Raw genomic sequence first — 21,472 nt, 5'->3', positions numbered from 1 at the left:
CGCCTTCTCCCACAGAGTCCAAAAGTCTGTTCTGTACATCTGTGTCTCTTTTTCTGTTTTGCATATAGGGTTATCATTACCATCTTTCTAAATTCCATATATATGTGTTAGTATACTGTAATGGTCTTTATCTTTCTGACTTACTTCACTCTGTATAATGGAAATAGAACTGCCATATAACCCAACAATCCTACTTCTGGGCATACACACCGAGGAAACCAGATCTGAAAGAGACACGTGCACCCCAATGTTCATCGCAGCACTGTTTATAATAGCCAGGACATGGAAGCAACCTAGAAGCCCATCAGCAGATGAATGGATAAGGAAGCTGTGGTACATATACACCATGGAATATTACTCAGCCATTAAAAACAATCCATTTGAATCAGTTCTAATGAGATGGATGAAACTGGAGCCCATTATACAGAGTGTGTAAGTTTTTTGATGTACAACAAAATGACTCAGTTATACATATATATGCATCTATTCTTTTTCAAATTCTTTTCTCCTTTAGATTATTACAGAATATTAAACAAAATTAAATATAGTAAGTCCTTGTTGGTTATCTATTTGAAACATCAATATGTACCTGTCAGTCACAAATTCCAAACTATCCTTCCCCCCAAACATATTTCTTCCCTGGCAATCATAAGTTCCTTCTCCAAGTCAGTGAGTCTTATTCTGTTTTGTAAATAAGTTCATTTGCATCATTTTTTTAGATTCTGCATATAAGCAATATCATATATTTGTCTATCTCTGAGCTTTATTACCTGCTTAGGTGGGAGATGATAGCTCGAGGGTACTGGAGTTGGACATTTCCCTTCTCCCTCATGGAAAGCTAGAACAGGGTATACTTGGATATTTTCTTTTCCTGGTGTAGAATACTAGAATAAACTGGAGTTGGGTATTTCCCTTTCATCAGGTCAGTTCAACTGTGAAAAAAAAAATTCGAATAGTTTAGGGTCTGGAAATATAGGTTCTTTCAGGACAGAACTTATTAAGAAGAACAAAATGTTCTGAAATATTTCAAAATGGTTACGTTCCCCCTCCCTCTGCACAACTGGATTTTTCTCCAGTATTCACCGCGAGAACCTGGTCAACCTCCTGGAGATAAAATAGAAGTATAGAGAGCCTCTATTACAGGGTCCCCTTGGAGTTTGTGAGACTCAGACTCATCCACAGAACCTGTCAATTACAGTTTAGGTTTTTCTACCCCATTGAGGTTTCTTTTCCTTTACATTCACCTATCTGTTTCTACAATTTGGGGGACAAAGTTTGCCCTGTGACTTAATCTATCCGTCACATGTAAGAAGAGTGGTTGGTTTTCAGTTTGTACAGTCTTTTAGTTGTTGTTAGGATAGAGTATTGACTTCAGGTTTCTTACAGGCCAGACTGGGAACTGGCTGTCTTGCTTTTTATTTTGAGGCCATATTATTATATGATATTAATGTAGATTGTTATATCTTCTTTGTGAAAAATCTTTATCATTACACCATAAGAACTTGTGCTACAGAAAGCTTTTTAAATTCTACTTCTCTGATATTATATAACTAGCTACTCTAGCTTTCTTCTGGTGTCTGAATTTTCCCATCCTATACTTTCACACACTCTATCCTTATGTTTTAGATACATGTAGAGTTTTGTCAGTAGCAACAAAAGTTGGATTTGATTTTCTTTATTCATTCTAATAATCTTTGTCTTTTACTGAAACATGCAGTGTACTTAATATGATTAGTGATCTATTTGTGTTTGCAATCTTACTATGTGATTTCTGCTTAAACCACCAGGTTCATGTTTCTTTTTTTCTGACTTGTCAATTTTCATATTAATAAAGTATTTATTTATAATTAATTAGTAGGTTATCATCTTAGAGCTATTTAATATTTATTTAAAAAATTAATGGAAAGTACAGAGAGTTCCATATACTCCCACCACATACATAGCTTCCCCTTTTATCAACATCTTTCATTAATGTTGTATATTTATTACAAATGATGAGATAATACTGATACTCCATTATTAACTAAAGGCTCACTCTTTTATCATACAGTCTATGGGTTTTGACAAACGTATAATGATATGAGAAAACATGACACAATATTTAAAAATTAGTTTCATTAACCCTGAAAATTCTGCTCTACTTATTCTCCCCTTCCTCTTTCCAACCCCTGACAGCCACTGATCTTTTTACAGTCTCCATAATTTTGGCTTGCACACTATCATATAGTTGGCTTATTTATTTTACACACAGTAATTTGTACCTCTTAATTCCTTACCCTTATCTTGCCCCTCTCCTCATTGGTAACCACTAGTTTGTTCTCTATGAGTATGTTTTTTTGTTGTTGTTGTTATATAGTTGTGTTTATTTTATTTTGGATTTAAGGTATAAGTATAACATGCACTATTTATCTTTCACTGTCTGACTTATTTCACTAAACATGATACCCTCCAGGCACATCCATGTTGTTGCAAATGGCAAGTTTTCATTATTTTTTATGGCTGAGTAATATTCCATTCCCTCTATGTGAGTATACATGAAATATCTTTATCCATTCACCTGTTGATGGACACTTAGGTTGCTTCCATATCTTGGCAACTATAAACAATGTTACTATGAACATTGGGGTGCATATATTTTTTACAAATAGTGCTTTCATTGTCTTCAGCTATATACTTGGGAGCTGAATTGCTAGATAATGATAATTCTATTTTTATTTTCTGAGAAATTTCCATGCTGTTTTCCACAGTGGCTGCACCAATTTACATTCCCACCAATTGTGTACACAGGATCCCTTTTCTCCACATCCTTGCCAACATTTGTTATTTTTGTTCCTTTTGATGGTAATAAGTCTGACAAGTGTGAAGTTTTGATTTGCATTTCCCTAAGGACTGATGCTGAGGCTGGAACTCCAATACTTTGGCCACCTCATGCGAAGAGTTGACTCATTGGAAAAGACCCTGATGCTGGGAGGGATTGGGGGCAGGAGGAGAAGGGGACGACAGAGGATGAGATGGCTGAATGGCATCACCAACTCGGTGGACATGAGTTTGAGTAAACTCCGGGAGTTGGTGATGGACAGGGAGGCCTGGCGTGCTGCGATTCATGGGGTCGCAAAGAGTCGGACACGACTGAGTGACTGAACTGAACTGAAATGATTAACAATATTGGGCATCTTTTAATGTGCTTGTTGGCCATTTTTATGCCTTTTATGGAAAAATGTCTATTCAGGTCTTCTATATTTTCATCAGTTTTTCTGGCTTGTTGATGTTGAGTTTGTATAAAGCACTTATATATTTTGAACATTAACCCTTTATTGGTCCTATCATTTGCAAATGTCTTCTCTCATTCAATAGTTTGTCTTTTCATTTTGTTGATGACTTTCTTCACTGTGCAAAAGCTTTTGAGTTTAATTGAGTTCTGTTAGTTTATATTTGCTTTTGTTTCCTTAGCCTTAGAAAATATTGCTATGATTTATGTCAAAGATTGTTCCTCCTATGTTTTCCTCTAGAAGTTTTATTGTTTCTGGTCTTGCCTTTAGGTTTTTAAACCTTTTGAGTTTATTTTCCTATATGGTGTGAGAAAAGCTTCTAATTTCATTCTTTTTCATGAAGTTGTCCAGTTTTTCCAGTACTATTTATTGAAGAGACTGTCCATTATATCTTCGTGACTCCTTTGCCATAGATTACTTGACCAAAAATGTGTGGGTTTCAGAGCTCTCTATTCTATTCTTTTGTGCCAGTACTATACTGCTTTGATTACTGTAGCTTGGTAGTATAGTCTGAAGTCAGGGACTCTGAAACCTCCAGCTCTGTTCTTTTGGCTCAAGACTGTTTCAGAAATTCAGAGTCCTTTTTGTAAATACAAGGCATAAAAATGTATTGATTTGAAACATTTACATACCACAACATGATTACCACTGAAGAGTTCTAAAACATCTATAATGTCACATCATCATCATTTCATTATTGTGGTCAAAACAATTTCAATCTAGTCACTTAGCAACTTTGAAGTTTATATACAGTATTGCTACGTATAATGTGCTAAATATTATGTATTCAGGATTTATTTATCTGGTTGCAGGTTTGAACCCTTAAACAACATCTCCCCAATACTTACACTCACCAGTCCCTGGTCACCACCATTCTGCTTTAATTTTTACACATTTGGCTTTCCTGAAAAGTAAAGTGAAGTCGCTCAGTCATGTCTGACTCTTTGCAACCCCATGGACTGTAGCCTACCAGGCTTCTCTGTCCATGGTATTTCCCAGGCAAGAATACCAGAGTGGGTTGCCATTTCCTTCTCCAGGGGGTCTTCCCGACCCAGGGTTCGAACCTAGGTCTCCTGCACTGTGGGCAGATGCTTTACCCTCTGAGCCACCAGGGAAGTCTGGCTTTCTTAGATTCTATCTATAAATGATATCATACAGTATTTGTCTTTCTCTTTCTGACTTACCTCATGTAGCATAATGCCCTCAAGGCCCATCCATGCTGTCACAAATGGAAACTGTCACAAATTTCATTCTTCCTCATGAAGATAGATAAGATAAGATATCTTTATTATCCATTCAGCAGCTGACTGACACTTAGGCTATTTCAACATGTTGGCTATTATAAATAATGCTATCATAAACATGGGAGTGCATATATCTCTTCAACATCTTGTTTTCATTTCTGTTAGATGTATAACCATAACCAAAGTAGCTAGATAATATGGTAGTTCTTTTTTAAATTTTTGAGGAACTTCTACACTGTTTCCCATAGTAACTGAAACAATTTACATTCACACCAACAGTGGGATTTCCTTCTCTCCACATCCTCACCAATACTTGTTATCTCTTGTCTTCTTGCTGAGAGTATTCTAATCAAAGTGAGATAACATCTCATTGCAGTCTTGCTTTGCATTTCTCTGATGACCATTAGTGTTGAGCATCATTTTACATATCTGTTGGACATCTGAATATCTTCTTTGGAAAAAATGCCTATTTATCTTCTCTGCTCATTTTTCAATTGAAATTTTTTGGGTTCTGTTATTCGGTTGTATGAATTTTTATGTGTTTTTATGAGTAAGTCCTTATTCAATATTTGGATGGCAAATATTTTCTCCTGTTCTGAAGGTTACCTTCCATTTTTTTAATTATTTCTCTCACTGTGCAAAAACTTTAGCTTGATGTAATCCTACATGCTGATTTTGGCTTTTGCTGCTTAAGTTTGGGGGTCATATCCAAAAAATATCATTGTGAAGAACAATGTCAAGGTGTTGTAGCCACATGTTCCAGGAAACAAACTCACTCAGAAGGAAAATGCAGATAGTGGAGTGCAGTTTATTACACCAGCGGGCCCAAGGCAGAGTCTCCTCTTATCCAAGGACCCTGACCAGTTTTTGTGAAAACCTTATAAGTGTGTGTGCCCAAACCCACCTCCCCAAATTCCCTGAAACTAGTCTGAACCAAGGAAAAGAAAGATACAATCAAAGTTGACGCATGATTCATATGCCTTAAGCCTAGGTAGTTAAAAGTGGAGAATTATCAATAGGCCTGTGGTCATACCTCAATAAGCATAATAGAATTTATGATTCTATTTGTTTACACAGATAATTAGGGTATTCTTTTAGGTTATGGAGAGTCTAGGTACGAGCCCTGGGGCTCTTCCATCCAGAGGGTCAGGTTTTCCAGTTGGTATGTCGTTTCCAAAGATACTGGGCATATAGCTCAAAGTCCACAGTTTGGCCCAAGATGGAGTCCTGCTTTCAAGATGGAGCCTGTTCTGTCTGTTTCCTCCTTCAAAGGAGCTGCTCTCCTATGTTCATTTTTTTGAGTTTTACCTAATCCAGTCTTCTGCTTAAGTCTTTAATCCACTTTGAGTTGATTTTTATGAGTGATGTAAGATGAGGGACTAATTTCTTTTTTCTGCATGTGGAGATCCAGTTTTTCCAGCATCATTTGTTGGAGAGACAATCCACTACCCCTTGAGTGTTTGTGGTTCCCCTGTCAAATTTAAGTTGACCACACATACAGAGGTTTCTTTCTGGGCTCTTTATTCTGTTTCATTAGTCTATGTATCTATTTTGTGCTGGTTTTAAAATTAATACAGATTTCTAATATAGTTGGAAATCAACAATTGTACTGTCTCTGGCTTTCTTCTTCTTTACAGGATTGCTTTGGCTATTAGGGATCATTTGTGATTTCATACATATTTTAGGGTTGCTTTTGATGATTTCAGTGAAAAAATGCCTTAGAATTATAATAAGGATTATGATATATCTATAGATGTCTTTGTGAGGTATGCATATTTTAACAATGTCAATTCTCCATGAGCATAGAGATCTTTCCACTTATTTGTGTCTTCTTCAATCTATTATGCTCATTTCAATGGTAGCTAGGTAATGCTCAAAATCATTCAAGCTAGACATCAACAGTACATGAACTGAGAACTTCCAGGTGTACAAGTTGGATTTAGAAAAGGCAGAGGAGCCAGAGATCAAATTGCCAACATCTGCTGGATCACAGAAAAAGCAAGGGAATTCCAGAAAAACATCTGGTTCATTGACTACACTATAGCCTTTGATTGTGTAGATCACAACAAACTATGGAAAATTCTTAAAGAGACAGGAATACCAGGCCACCTTACCTGCCTTCTGAGAAACCTGTATACAGGTCAAGATATACAGAGTGTATCATGTGAAACGCTGGGCTGGATGAAGCACAAGCTAGAATCAAGACTGCTGGGAGAAATATCAATAACTTCAGATATGCAGATGACACCACCCTTATGGCAAAAAGTGAAGAGGAACTAAAGAGCCTCTTGATGAAAGTGAAAGAGGAGAGTGAAAAAGCTGGCTTAAAACTCGATTCAAAAAACTGAGATCATGGCATCTGGTTCCATCACTTCATGGCAAATAGATGGGGAGAAAGTGGAAGCAGTGGCAGATTTTTGGCAGATTTTATTTTCATGGGCTCCAAAATCACTGTAGACGGTGACTGCAGCCATGAAATTAAAAGATGCTTGCTCCTTGGAAGAAAAGCTGTGACAAACCTAGACAGCATATTAAAAAGTTGGACCTTTGCCAACAAAGGTCTGTATAGTCAAAGCTATGGTTTTTCCAGTAGTCACGTATGGATCTGAGAGTTGGACCATAAAGAAAGCTGAGTGCCAAAGAACTGATGCTTTTAAACCATGGTGCTTGGACAGAAAGGAGATCAAACCAGTCAATCATAAATGAAATCAACCTTGAATATTTATCGGAAGGACTGACGCTGAAGCTGAAGCTCCAATACTCTGGCCACATGATGCTAAGAGCAGACTCTTTGGAAAAGACTCTGTTGCTGAGTTCTGTTTGCTAGAATTTTGTTAAGGACTTTTACATCTATGTTCATCAGTGATATTGGCCTGTAGTTTTCTTTTTTTGTGGCATCTTTGTCTGGTTTTGGAATTAGGGTGATGGTGGCCTCATAGAATGAGTTTGGAAGTTTACCTTCATCTACAATTTTCTGGAAGAGTTTGAGTAAAATAGGTGTTAGCTCTTCTCTAAATTTTTGGTAGAATTCAGCTGTGAAGCCATCTGGTCTAGGGCTTTTGTTTGCTGGAAGATTTCTGATTACAATTTCTATTTCTGTGCTTGTGATGGGTCTGTTAAGATTCTCTATTTCTTCCTGGTTCAGTTTTGGAAAGTTATACTTTTCTAAGAATTTGTCCATTTCTTCCAAGTTGTCCATTTTATTGGCATAGAGCTGCTGGTAGTAGTCTCTTATGATCCTTTGTATTTCAGTGTTGTCTGTTGTGATCTCTCCATTTTCATTTCTAATTTTGTTGATTTGGTTCTTCTCTCTTTGTTTCTGGCTAACGGTTTGTTCTGGCTAATTTTGTTGATTTGGTTCTTCTCTCTTTGTTTCTGGCTAACGGTTTGTTCTGGCTAACGGTTTGTCAATTTTGTTTACCTTTTCAAAAAACCAGCTTTTAGCTTTGTTGATTTTTGCTATGGTCTCTTTTGTTTCATTTGCATTTATTTCTGCCCTAATTTTTAAGATTTCTTTCCTTCTACTAACCCTGGGGTTCTTAATTTCTTCCTTTTCTAATTGCTTTAGGTGTAGAGTTAGGTTATTTATTTGACTTTTTTCTTGTTTCTTGAGGTAAGCCTGTAATGCTATGAACCTTCCCCTTAGCACTGCTTTTACAGTGTCCCATAGGTTTTGGGTTGTGTTTTCATTTTCATTCATTTCTATGCATATTTTGATTTCTTTTTTGATTTCTTCTATGATTTGTTGGTTATTCAGAGGGTGTTATTTAGCCTCCATATGTTTGAGTTTTTAATAGTTTTTTTCCTGTAATTGAAATCTAGTCTTACTGCATTGTGGTCAGAAAAGATGACTGGAATGATTTCAATTTTTTTGAATTTCCCAAGGCTAGATTTATGGCCCAGGATGTGATCTGTTCTGGAGAAGGTTCCATGTGCACTTGAGAAAAAGGTGAAATTGATTTTTTGGGGGTGAAATGTCCTATAGATGTCGATTAGGTCTAGCTGGTCCATTGTGTCATTTAAAGTTTGTGTTTCCTTGTTAATTTTCTGTTTAGTTGATCTATCCATAGGTGTGAGTGGGGTATTAAAGTCTCCCACTATTATTGTGTCATTGTTAATTTCCCCTTTCATACTCGTCAGCATTTGCCTTACATATTGCGGTGCTCCTATGTTGGGTGCATATATATTTATAATTGTTATGTCTTATTCTTGGATTGATCCTTTGATCATTATGTAGTGTCCTTCTTTGTCTCTTTTCACAGCCTTTTAAAGTCTATTTTATCTGATATGAGTATTGCGATTCCTGCTTTCTTTTGGTCTCTGCGTGAAATATTTTTTTCCAGCCCTTCACTTTCAGTCTGTATGTGTCCCTTGTTTTGAGGTGGGTCTCTTGTAGACAGCATATATAGGGGTCTTGTTTTTGTATCCATTCAGCCAGTCTTTGTCTTTTGGTTGGGGCATTCAACCCATTTACACTTAAGGTAATTATTGATAGGTATGGTCCCTTTGCCATTTGCTTTGTTGTTTTTGGTTTGCGTTCATACAACCTTTCTGTGTTTCCTGTCTAGAGGTGATCTTTTAGCATTTGTTGAAGAGCTGGCTTGGTGGTGCTGAATTATTTCAGCTTTTGCTTGTCTGTAAAGCTTTTGAATCCTCCTTCATATCTGAATGAGATCCTTGCTGGGTACAGTAATCTGGGTTGTAGGTTATTCCCTTTCATTACTTTAAGTGTGTCCTGCCATTCCCTTGACTCTGATGCTGGGAAGGACTGAAGGCAATAGGAAAAATGTGTGACAGAGGATGAGATGGTTGGATGGCATCACCAACCCTATGAACATGAGTTTGAGCAAACTCAGGGAGATAGTGAAGGACAGGGAAGCCTGGTGTGTTGCAGTCCCTGGGCTCACAAAGAGTCTGACACAACTTAGTGACTAAACAACAATTTAATTATCATTGTCTGGGATTTCTGTAGCTCACTGAGTTCCCTTAAAATAATTACTTTGAATTATTTATTAACCAAGTCACTAAACTTTGTTAGGTTAACCTAACTTTGAGTTAGGTCATTGGTGGTGGTGGTGGTTTAGTTGTTAACTCATGTCTGACTCTTGTGACCCCATGGACTATAGCCTGCGAGGATCTTCTGTTCATGGGGTTCTCCAGGCAAGAATACTGGAGTGCATTGCCATTTCCTTCTTCAAGGGATCTAGGTTATTAGAGAATTATTATTTTATCATGATGACATGCTTCCTTATTTTTCATGTCCTTGTAGCTTTGCACTGCTGTTCTAGCATTTGAAATAGCAGTGTGCATGCGAGCATGCATACTCAGTCACTTCAGTCATGTACGACTCTTTGCAGCCCCATGGACTGTAGCCTGCCAGGCTCCTCTGTCCATGGGATTCTCCAAGCAAGAATACTAGACTGAGTTGCCATGCCCTCCTCCGGGATCTTCTCAACCCAGTTATCAAACCCACATCTCCCGAGTTTCATGCATTGCAGGCAGATTCTCTACCCACTGAGCCAACTTGGAAGCCCTTGAAATAGCAGACACCTCCTTAAATCTTACTGTATGATTTCATGTGGGACATTCTGTTTCCTGGTGCTGTTAATATCTGAGATTTTCTCTACGTTTGTATGGGTACACCTGTCCTACTTTTCTTAATGTCTTTCATGGCAGAATTCTCAAGTTTTCATATTTTCTCTGGTTCTTATAACTCACCAAGCTGACAACTGGAAACTTTCCTATCTTCTGGAAGGTGGCAATATACCTTGAGTGTGTGGCTTCTCTCTTCCCAACAGTCTGTTTTCTGAAAGCACATAATTTACCAACCTACTAATAGTTCTTGATGCTAACTAAACTCAGGAGTGCACACAGGAATTAGCCACAGAGTTGGAGTAGTTGTAGGCTTACCATTTAGGCGATAAGAGGTGCCCACAGACTTGGGAGGCCAATCCTCAGGTAAAGTTCTCCCAAAGGTTCATGGGAAGACTTCCTGATGAAGTCCTGGGGGGGGGGGGGGAATCAATAGGGACTGCATCCTTTAAATGCCCTTTGAGATTCCTAACTGCCTCTTTCCTGATCTATTCCCTCCTCCCATTCATAGAGGTCCTGCCTCAGTACTCTGGGTACTGTTGCAGATAAATGGGTTTCTCCAGCCATGTCCCCCACAACTGGGTTAACTGAGCATTCAATATTCACTCTCGTTTTCCCCACTGGAGCTGTCACAGACATGAGATAGTTTAGCCACATGTAATGTTACCAAGCTGTGCTGGAATCTCCTCTTAGGAAGACTGGACTTCCCCAAATTCTCTCTTATCTGTGAGTACCTATCTTGGTAAGCACTCTCCGGTTTTTTTTTTCCCCCCCAAGGGTGGTGATAGAAGCTGGGGAAGGTTCACTATCTCCGCTCTCTGCTCAGGCCATAAGGAGGTCTTCTGCCTATTACCAGGTGTGCAGGTCATCAAGACTACTCCTGCATCCGCTGGTAAGTGTTGGTAGATCACACAACTCCAAAGATACACTTTTGTTCACAAATGGGTGTCAAATTTGTTGTTTTAAAAGGGGGAAAAAAGACAAACATCTTATGTCCTCATGACACTGACATCTGCCAAGTGTATTTTAAGCAACAGGAGAGTAGTTAATGAAATGGACTAAGAAGTGACAAAGAGAGAATGGGAACCATTTGACACAGGTTTGACAGAAACTTATGGAGGAAAAATAATTAGTAGTTCTAGTCTTTTTTTAAAAACAAATTAACATCTAGCTATCAAAATCATGCATATTTTCAAACTCCTACCTTCAGCTTAATGCTCTTCATGTGTAATAAGAAATGTCAAAGGTCAAGCTATTAAGTTCCAGCTCATTCAAGCAACCAAAAAGGTAATCCATGTTGAGACCATACACATAATATCTTGGACACACACAAAAATTATTCAAAGTGTTCACAAAATACAGTTGTTGGAACAATGAAAACAGGGGATGACGAGGCCTCACAGACTTGTATCTTTAATACAGGTTCCTCTGTGCACAGGATTCTCCAGGCAAGAATACTGGAGTGGGTTGCTATGCCCTCCTCCAGGGGATCTTTCCTAACAGGGATCAAACCTATGTCTCTTATGTCCTCTGCATTGGCAGGCTGGTTCTTTACCCCCAGTGCCACTTGGGAAGCCCATCTTTAGTATACTCACCCTTGGGGCTATGTGGCAGACACTTCTTCAAGTCATGACACAGGCTAACTGAGGGTCTTTTCTTCCTACAGCCATGGACACAGCAGATTCAACTGCTGCTGAGACCCTGCTCAGAGGCAATAGGAGGAAAGATCTCCAACAGATGCTGAGAGAAGTAGGACTGCCAGTTAAGTACTGGTTGCCAAAGCTGGAGGAACACCTGGGTGTGACCTGTGCCCAGGCCTTACAATACCTAGAAGAGAAAGACTTCCAGGAGCTGAAATCCCAAGCACGACATGCCTGGGAGAGAAAAGCCCTGGAGAAGATGCTTAACCTGTCACGCTCAAATACTCTTTCAGAGTTACAGGAGTCTCAGGTGGAAACAATAAAGAAAAAGCAGCAGCAGACAGAACAGACACTGCAGGAGCTGAAAGAGTTGCTGTTAGAAGGGAGGCAGCAACAGGAAGAGACAGTGAGTAAAGTGGAGGCAGAACTGAGGCAGGTAATGGAGATCCTTAAAGAGAACAGGCTGTGCCACAATAAGTCCCTAAAAGAACTCATGGAAAACATACAGAGACAACTAAACCTTATGGAGGGAACACTGTTTCACAGGAAAAACCTCTCAGATAGAGAGCTGGTGAGATGGGCATCTGGAGGACTGGCCCTGCAGGGAATTTACAAAACCAGCAACCAAAGGGGTCTGATAGAGAAGAGAGAAGAGCTACTCCGTGTCCCCAAGGATTTCTCACTCTGTGGTGCTGAGCAGGGTACACGGACAGAAACAAATGAATTTACATCTTCTCAAGAAGAATCCATGTTCACCCAGATGGTAGAGAAACTGGGCTTCAGTGTAACTGCCTCAGCAAAGGGTGGAGGTTGGGGATATCAGTCAGAATCCAAGGAAACTAGACAGGCACATTCTGAGCAGTCTTACTTCTGTTCAGTCAAATTCACCTACATCCAACTGGCCTCCTGCCACTTTCCCATTGAGCAACTCCAGCTCTCCAAGGCAGCTCTACAGGAATTGAAATGCATTGAAGGGGTTTTGGATCAGGAAGACCCAGACCAACTTCTCTTGCGAAGGCATAGGGCTGAAGCCTTCTTCCAGAGGTTTGGGTCTCATGCTAACCAGGGCCCTCTGCACTTGGGAGGAATCTACTGGTGGAAAGCAATTTCAGAGGGTTTCCAAAAAGAACAGCTGGCAGAAGTGAAACAGCAAGTAGCAGAGGCCCTGGATATTTACATAAGGGGCAGTTACGGTGGCTTTGATGTGAACATTGCTACAGGTGTGGATGTGTCAGACTCTCATTCAGAAACAACTTCTCAGAACACGAACTTCCAAAATCTCCAAACCAAAGTCCAATTGTCTGTGGCCCAGACAGGTGGTCCACCAGAAGCAAATGGCTTTTTACAATGGAAATTTGGCCTAATGGCTAGTAACCAAACCTGGTATGTCACTGACAGGGTACTTCAGTTGGTGCCTGTTTGGGATATTATCCTCTCCAATCACAGAAATGATTTTAAGGATCCTCTTCAGGTAGCCAACTGCCTGAAAGACAGCTACACTGCTCTGACTAGTCTTACTGCCCAGATCCAGGAAGGCGAAGAATTACTGACTCCTGAGAAGGAGAAAGAATTACAGACTGTTGAGAAAGAGGTTAGGGCTTTTCTAGAAAATGTGAAATCCTGGGAAGTATCTGATCCTGAAGAGCAGCTGCAACAGCTAATAAATTTCATGCAAATGCTGAGCCAAAAAATAAAAAGCTGTGACACCTGGATTAACGTATGCCTCACAGATATGGGTCTACAGAATTTTTTGGTAAACACAGTGAACTTTTGCAAAAAGTCTTCCATTTATAAAAGTACAGTTATTAAATCTCAGCTGCAACACCTTTTTTATCCTCACATCCACAGAATGACAAACTTTCCTCAGTTTCATTCCATCATGCAGTGGATCTTCCAGTCAGAGCCTGTCAACATCACCCAACTTTCTGAATTAATTAAAACCTATAAAGAAACTAAGAAAGACCTTATGGAACAGAAAGGTAAATGTGAGTCCACAGAAACAGTGGAGGAAGCTCAAAGGAAGCTGACTTCTAAGGTCAGCTTGTCTCTTGACTGCTTCTTGAATTACCTCCAAGAAACAGGGCAGCCAGACACACACATCTTGTTACTTTTGATAGCATCTGGTGCAGGATATCATGTGGTTGACAATATATTTCATTATCTCCTGGGGCATGATGAGTTAGGCTTCCTATTGGATCAAATGCAAACTGCGCAAAATAAATACCAAGAGCTCAAAAATATTTGCAACTGCAGGGCTCAGGCATTCCTGGTGCTCACAGGTCTGACAGCTACAGCTGGCAGCAAAGTTGTTTCTTCAGAGGAAAAAACAAAACGCTTGGCATTGATAAGACATCACCTGGGACAGTCTTTAACTAAAGAAGTTGTACATGTCCTCACCAAACTTGGAGCAGATCATGACTGGGAAAACCTAGAAAAAGCCTTGAAATTACTCACTGATGGGGATTATGAAGCCATCATCAGTTTACCACAAATGGATAAAGATAGAAAAGAACTACAAAGTCTCTTTAATGAAAAGAAACACCTCCATGAACTACATGATAATGAAAATAACGAACAGGATATGATAGAAAATGTAGCCTTCCAAGACTTACTTGAACGTTTAGGTCTCAAACGTTACTACCCAAGAAAAATGAGCACAGCTAACATCCAACTGATCCACAAGACTTCTACGTACAACACCCAGCCCTGCTCTGAAAGAGAACTTCCCTTCTATTTCCTACAAAAGCTATTGATGCTGGATTATGGGCTGAGATACCTGATCATCAAACATGAAAAATACACAGAGAACCAAGTCTATTCAAGCACTTCAAATCAAGAAAAGGAGGCCTTTGATCCATATGAAGAATTTCTTGAAGACAGTGATAACTCCACTAATCCTTCAGACACAAGTATCACGCAATATATTCACCCAATGGATATACAGATGGCAATTCTTCACTGTGCAGATCATTTTGCCAGACAATATATTTTGGACAAACTTTCCATTTGTCAGTTTGCCCTCCCCCTTCTCATACCTAATCCTTACAATGCTCAAATTGAATTCTCTCTCTGGTCTCTCCGTCAAATTCGAAGGAGCTGGCAGCAAGAAGGGAAATCAATAAATGAGCAGAAGGACAATTACATGAATCACCGGATGTGTCATGTTTCTGTCCCCATTGTGTCCTTTATTAGAGTTGGAACTGGTTTCTCTGCCTCCAAATCTCAGATCATGACCTGCCTTCTCAGTGAACGCAAACATGATGTCTTTTTTCACCGACATTGCAAAGGCAGCAGCAGAGACTGTCTCTTGATGGGAGGAGTGGTGGAGGTCGCCTGGTTCTGTCCTCGGGGGGAAGAGCAGGACAGATTTGACAAGTGCTTGACCTTTACCAATCTTCATGGAGATGCAAAGGAACATGAGAAGCAGCTCGCCTTTTTGCAGGAAGTCTCTTCCATAATTGTGGTCCTCATGTCAACTTCTGATGACAATAATGGAAACCGAAAAATAGTCAGTGACATGTGGCAGTCATCACGACCTTTAATCTTGTTGCTAGATGATAGAGGAAAAGGCATAGTCAATTATTCTAGCCCAAAAGTGAGAATTGGGATCAGGAACCGAAATGAGGCAGAATTAATAGGGGAGCTCACAACTGCAATCGGACATTTGCTGAAGCTCTCTAACACTGCACTCAGCTTGGAGAACTGTGCCCAAGTTGCGCGCAAGCAAGGAATGCTTATTGATGAAGACGAGAGAGATTGCAAGGAAGCCAAAGAAAAGGCAGAGGCTCTAATGACCCTACTGAGAGAAATGGGAATACCTCAGGTCAAGGAAAACTTACTACCTCTTCAGGGAAAACTGTGGCAACGTTGGTGTGAAAAGGACAGAGAACTCTATCATCTGCTAGAAAAGGGAAATCGCAGCATTGAACAACACAAAAGTGAGACTGAGACAGAAAAAAAAAATATAAGACAGGAACAGTTGAAAAAAACCATTCCTCTCAATGTTTTAATGGGTTCGGTCCTTGAAATTCTCCAAAATCATTCAGAAACTCACACCAAACTCTACTTCCTCCAATGGCTGAGAGTAGCTTTGGACAAGCTGACTGCAGGACACTTGCAAAATCTAAATGAGAAGAAAAAGGCATTGGTTCAAAAGGAAAAGCAAGAGGCCACAAAGAGTAGTGCTCTGAAAGACTGTCAGAATGAGATAGAAGCTATTTCCAGAGAGATTAATGACTGTACCTTAGGAATTGAGCACATTCTCAGAGAAGCTGGCCAGATCTATGAAGCTCTGGAAGAAGATTCATCCATGAAAAATACCCTATTTCTCTCCCTTCCCCACATTGCTGCAGATCTGATGATATCTGGTGTTCCCATTGAGCTGATGGATGGGGATGTTTCATATGTGCCCCTGAGGTGGGTGGCAGCTGTTTTTGACAAGCTCTCTGAGAAACTTGGAGACAAGCGGCTCTTTGTTCTCTCTGTCCTTGGCCTGCAGAGTTCAGGGACGTCCACCCTGCTGAATGCCCTTTTTGGGCTGCAGTTCACTGTCAGTGCTGGGAGGTGTACTCGGGGGGCTTACATGCAGCTTCTGAAAGTGGAGGAGACATTCACAGAGGAACTTGGCTTTGACTTTGTGCTTGTTGTGGACACAGAGGGACTTCGAGCCCCAGAACTCAGCAACAAGTCCCAGAATCATGACAATGAGTTGGCAACCTTTGTCATCGGACTTGGAAACTTGACTCTGATCAATATTATGGGGGAAAATCCATCAGAAATGCAAGATATTCTGCAAATAGTTGTCCAAGCTTTTCTGAGGATGAAACAAGTAAAAATCTCTCCCAGTTGCCTCTTTGTCCATCAGAATGTGGGGGAAATTACAGCTAAAGACCAAACTATGGAAGGAAGAAGGCGGCTAGAGCAGAGATTGGACCAAATGGCAGCATTAGCAGCTGAAGAAGAGCAGTGCTCCGATGTAACCTGCTTTAGTGATGTCATCAAGTTTGATGCCAACACCCACGTCTACTACTTCGCTCACCTCTGGGATGGCAATCCCCCAATGGCCCCTCCCAATCCTCGCTACAGCCACAATGTTCAGGAACTAAAGAACAGAATTCTTATGACTGCCCAACAGGAATCTAGGGGAAGCCTCATGAAGATATCAGATGTAAAATTCCGAGTTCAAGATTTGTGGAGAGCCCTACTGAATGAGAACTTTATTTTCAGCTTCAGGAACACTCAAGAAGTCATGGCCATGAGCAAACTGGAAACCATGTATAACTCCTGGACATGGAAGCTGAGGAGTCATGTGCGGAGCTTACAGGAGCAGCTGATCAACCAGATTCAGAATGGAAAAATCCAGACACTTGAAACATATACCCTGGAGGCTCCAGTTACAGAGACCTATGAAGCCATCAAGCAAGAACTTGAAAAATATTTTAATGAAGACCCAGATAGGGAAGTGCTGGTTCAGTGGAAAGGAAATTTTGGAAATAAACTAATAACCCTTAAAGAGGCACTAATTTTAGACGGCCAAAGACAAGCCAAAGAACTTATTAGTTTAAAAAAAAATCAAGAAGAACTGGATAACAAAAAATCAGGTTATGAAAAGGAATTATTAGAAAAAAGCCAGACTTTGGCTTTATCACTAAATGACACAGAATTGAGTGAGGAAGAGCTCCATGAGAAATTCAACCCACTTTGGGAAAAATGGGTCGATGATGTGTCCTCAAGTCTCCCTCAAGCCACAGAGCCTACAATTGAAGTGGAATCTGAAGACATCCTTTTGGATTATTTCAAAAATGAAAAAGACATGGCAATCATACTGAAAAACTATTCTGGAGAAGAGTTTGAAATCAACTATGACAAACATGTTAAGAAGCACAGGAAATATTGGGGGCTCTCTTCAATGACAATAGATGCCCAGGATATACACTTCATAACTCTGACTACTGATGACATTATTTCAAAAGTTAATGAAACTGTTAACAAAATATGTCAGCAAAAGCATGATTACAATCCAACTTATTTCCATGAAATCCTGAGAATAATAAAAGAGGGGGTGAAGTCTGTACCCACTCAGAAAAGATACACATTTACAAGAAGGTATGAAATAGACTTATCATTGTGTTTATTCCAAAGAGCATCAGTGAAGTTTAAGGAGATGCACAAGGCATTCAAGAGGGCAAATGATCCTGTAAACTATCTGCAAAGCAAGAAAGATGATTTTTTCATGAGCTTTAAGATCTCTTGTCAAGGAGCAACTTCAGTTAAAACATTTGTTGATTTTCTCTGGAAGAAACTCACACCTGCTGTCTCCAGCACCATAAGGAAAAACATGGCCCTCAAAATTGCTGGGGACATTCAAACCACCTGCCGGGCATTCAATGAAAACAGAGCTAACCTGGAGAAACACATTCTCATCTCTCTGGCAGAAGAGGAAAATTTTGATAACTATTGGCAGTACCTTCATCAGCCAGAATCATTTTTTAAGAATTACATTGAAAACCATGTTAAAAGATATTTTTCTGACACAGGAAGTGAAAAAACAAAGACTTTTCTACAAATGAGTTTAGATGACATCAAGAATGCCATCCTCTCAGCTATACATGCATCTACAGCAACAGATAAAGATACAAGCAGCACAGTGTCTGGGTGGTTAGATTTGTTCTGTGATCACCTGGGGAGTACCTTGATCTTTCCACGAAAAGACTTGATAAGCATTGAACACCAGGAGATAAAAGATATTGAGTTTATCAAAGAGGCCATGAGTGAAGCTTTGGATCCTGAAATGAAGATGGTAGAACAGAACTGTATGTCTAGACTTGTTGAAGAAATGATTCCTGAAATCCAGAAAATGCTCTCTGAACATCTCTGTGGCTGCTGGAAACAGTGTCCCTTCTGTAAAGCAATTTGTACAAACACAATCCCTACCCATGAAGGAGACCACAGTGTTCCCTTCCACCGTCCACAGGCTCTTGGTGGATGGGTGTGGTATCAAACAGACCATTTTACCATTGATTTCTGTACTAGTTCAGTAGCAAGTGATTGTAATTTTATTTTGAATGATGGCAGGAAAATCCCATATAAGACCTATCGAGAAGCAGGAGGGGAATATGCCACATGGAGCATCACCCCAGACACATCTACCCAGCCATACTGGAAATGGTTTGTCTGTCACTTCAGATCAAAGCTAGAAGAAAAATATCACAAAAAGTTTATCAATAAAGGTGAAATTCCTGATGCCTGGAAGAAAATCACAAAGCAGGATGTGCTTGATGACTTGAAAAAAAATTAATACTCAATGGCCAGATAAGAGTTCCAGTATCTAAACAAAGAAGGCACATTACCAGAACAAGCCTAAAATACCACCCACTCAGAATGAAAACCTTCCTTGTATCAACTTTTTTTCAAATGAAACCTCTAAAACTAAATCAATCATAGCAAGAGTTGAAGATTTCTTGAGTAAGAACCTTATTTTTCTTTGCCTCAATTCCTCCTTTAAAAACAGATAACTGATATATATGAGTACATGATAAAATCGAATAAAGTCCATTTAATATACCAACTGGATATTTTACATTATTATTCTGAATGTTTTTATTTTTAAATATGTAATGTTATATAAAGCTTCAAGAAAGTCATTTTCATAGAGGGAAATTAAAATCATTGCAGACTGCTACAAAATCTATAGAATAACTATATGAATATTTTTATCAATATACAGTTATTGACTGGAAGTTACAAATTCTTTTCATTTCTAAGTGTATTTTTTTCACTCTCTGAAATTGTGAGGAAGAGTTATTAATGTTTGAATGCAAAAACATTCATAGGAAATTCAAGATTTCCAATTCTCAAATATAATGCCATTTAGAGCTATTCTATTATAGGAATAAAAAAAAAATCAGAAACTTGACCAGGATAGAGCTTGCATCAATTCAGGAAGCAATATTAAACAAATATGAAAAATAGAAGTTAAATAGCTTTTTGTAATTTAACCATTTTTCTCTTCTTCCTGGGCACTTTGGCACTTGCCTGTGCATGTTTTTTAAAAAAGGTAAAGAAAAAACTCACAGGAGTTTAGCTATTCAAAGCCTAGAGCTCTGCCCAAGTCTGAGAAGGACCCGTTTATGGAACAAGATTCATGACCAGGGAAAAAGGGCCATTTTAATCAAGGCTGTGGACCAGGTCAGGGCTTCCCTCATAGCTCAGTTGGTAAAGAGTCTGCCTGCAATGCAGGAGACCCGGGTTTGATTCCAGGGTCGGGAAGATTCCCTGGAGAAGGAAATAGCAACCCACTCCAGTATTCTTGCCTGGAGAATCCCATGGGCAGAGGAGCCTGGCTAGCATGAAATTGAAATAGTGATAAAAACAGAACCCATGCTCAGTATAGCCCCTGTCTCTGACAACACTGCATCCTTGATAACTGTGCACTGTTAACATTTTTTCAATGCTTTTCATATTTGTTCAGTAAGTCCATTAAAACATTTAACTAAGAAGCATTATATATTAACTCTGATTTTCAGGCAAAAGTCTTGTGTATAAACAAATAATTTTTTATCAATTCCTCAGGCATTTGAGGAGAGTGATTACTAAATGCAATTCAGAGATGGTGTCAAGAGTTCCCTACAAAATGGCTAGACATAAGCTGGGGATGAGGGTAGATGGAAACATATGAATGTGGTTTTCTATGATAGTAGTGGAGAGTAAAGTGGCATCAAGGTGGGGTCAGGATCAAAGTGTCAATGGGTTGAGGTCAGTGAGGGAGATCTTAGGAACACTGGAGTAGGGTGATAGAGTTCATAGGGATGTGAATCTTATAGTCATCAAAAGTCAGAGATGCTGGGCCCTGTGTACGTCATAGGGATTGGAGATGGCCAGAGTTGTAAGGTCACTGGAGGTAAGGTTCCCATAATCAGTAGAAAGAGTCTCTTAGTGTCACTGAAAATGTGGGTCATGGAAACAAAGGAACTGGGGATCACCACATCAATAGACGTAGGGAATTTCCAGAGTAATTTAAGCAAGAGAGGACAGGTCCTGCAGGAATGGGGCTAGGAGAGCGATGGATTCTAGGACAAGATAAATAACACAAATGAGATGTGAGTTGCTTCTCAGGTGGCACCAATGTTGAAGAACTCACTTGCCGATGCAGGAGATAAAAGAGATGGTGAAGTTCAATCCCTGGGCTAGGAAGATCCCCTGGAGAAGGAAATGACAACGCACTCCAGTATTCTTGCCTGGAAAATTCCATAGACAGGGGAACCTGGTGGGCCACAGTCCATAAGGGTGCAGAGTTGAGCATGACTGAGCACCAGCACATGCTTTAAAAAAGGTGGAAATTTGCACCAAGAAGATTTTCATCTAGGTCTCTAAGTGAATGAAGTGTATTACAGACTATTATAGACTAAATATTTCTGTCATCCCTAAATCCATAGGGATTTAAGACAGACTTATATGTCTTTTAATTTGGAGGAGATATCAAGATTGAAGGCAAAAAGAGAAGAAGGTAGCACAGGATGAAATGATTAGATAGCATCACTGAGTTTGAGCAAACTCCAGGAAACAGCAATAATGGTAGTTAACATGGAGGCTGGAGCTATCTACTTATGATCACTAGGGTCCTCTACTCCTGAACAAGATGCTGAATTTCTCCAAGGTCCATGCGATACAGATTGGATCCTCTGCCGAAGAGTTTCCTCACACCTCTCACCACTCATCCCTCCCACAG

General features: G+C 39.6%; 3 protein-coding genes across 3 annotated transcripts in view; 2 read left to right on the top strand and 1 right to left on the bottom strand.

Moving 5' to 3' along the window:
- Positions 1-21,472, bottom strand: part of LOC122694965 (interferon-induced very large GTPase 1-like) — a 1,416,129-nt gene that overhangs the window by 764,767 nt on the left and 629,890 nt on the right. The window lies entirely within an intron of this gene.
- The window catches only part of LOC122695260 (zinc finger protein 215-like), a 462,760-nt gene that overhangs the window by 172,122 nt on the left and 269,166 nt on the right, over positions 1-21,472 (top strand). The window lies entirely within an intron of this gene.
- LOC122694925 (interferon-induced very large GTPase 1-like) lies at positions 10,938-19,300 on the top strand. The gene is made up of 2 exons (XM_043904325.1): positions 10,938-10,997; positions 11,772-19,300. Exon 2 carries the CDS (start codon positions 11,774-11,776, stop codon positions 19,040-19,042), a length of 7,269 nt encoding a protein of 2,422 aa, XP_043760260.1. The 5' UTR covers positions 10,938-10,997; positions 11,772-11,773; the 3' UTR covers positions 19,043-19,300.

This window comes from Cervus elaphus, chromosome 1 (assembly GCF_910594005.1).
Source record: "Cervus elaphus chromosome 1, mCerEla1.1, whole genome shotgun sequence".
NCBI classification, from domain to species: Eukaryota; Metazoa; Chordata; class Mammalia; order Artiodactyla; family Cervidae; genus Cervus; species Cervus elaphus.
Note: the sequence above shows the minus strand (reverse complement) of the source record. Positions and strands in the feature narration are given on the sequence as shown.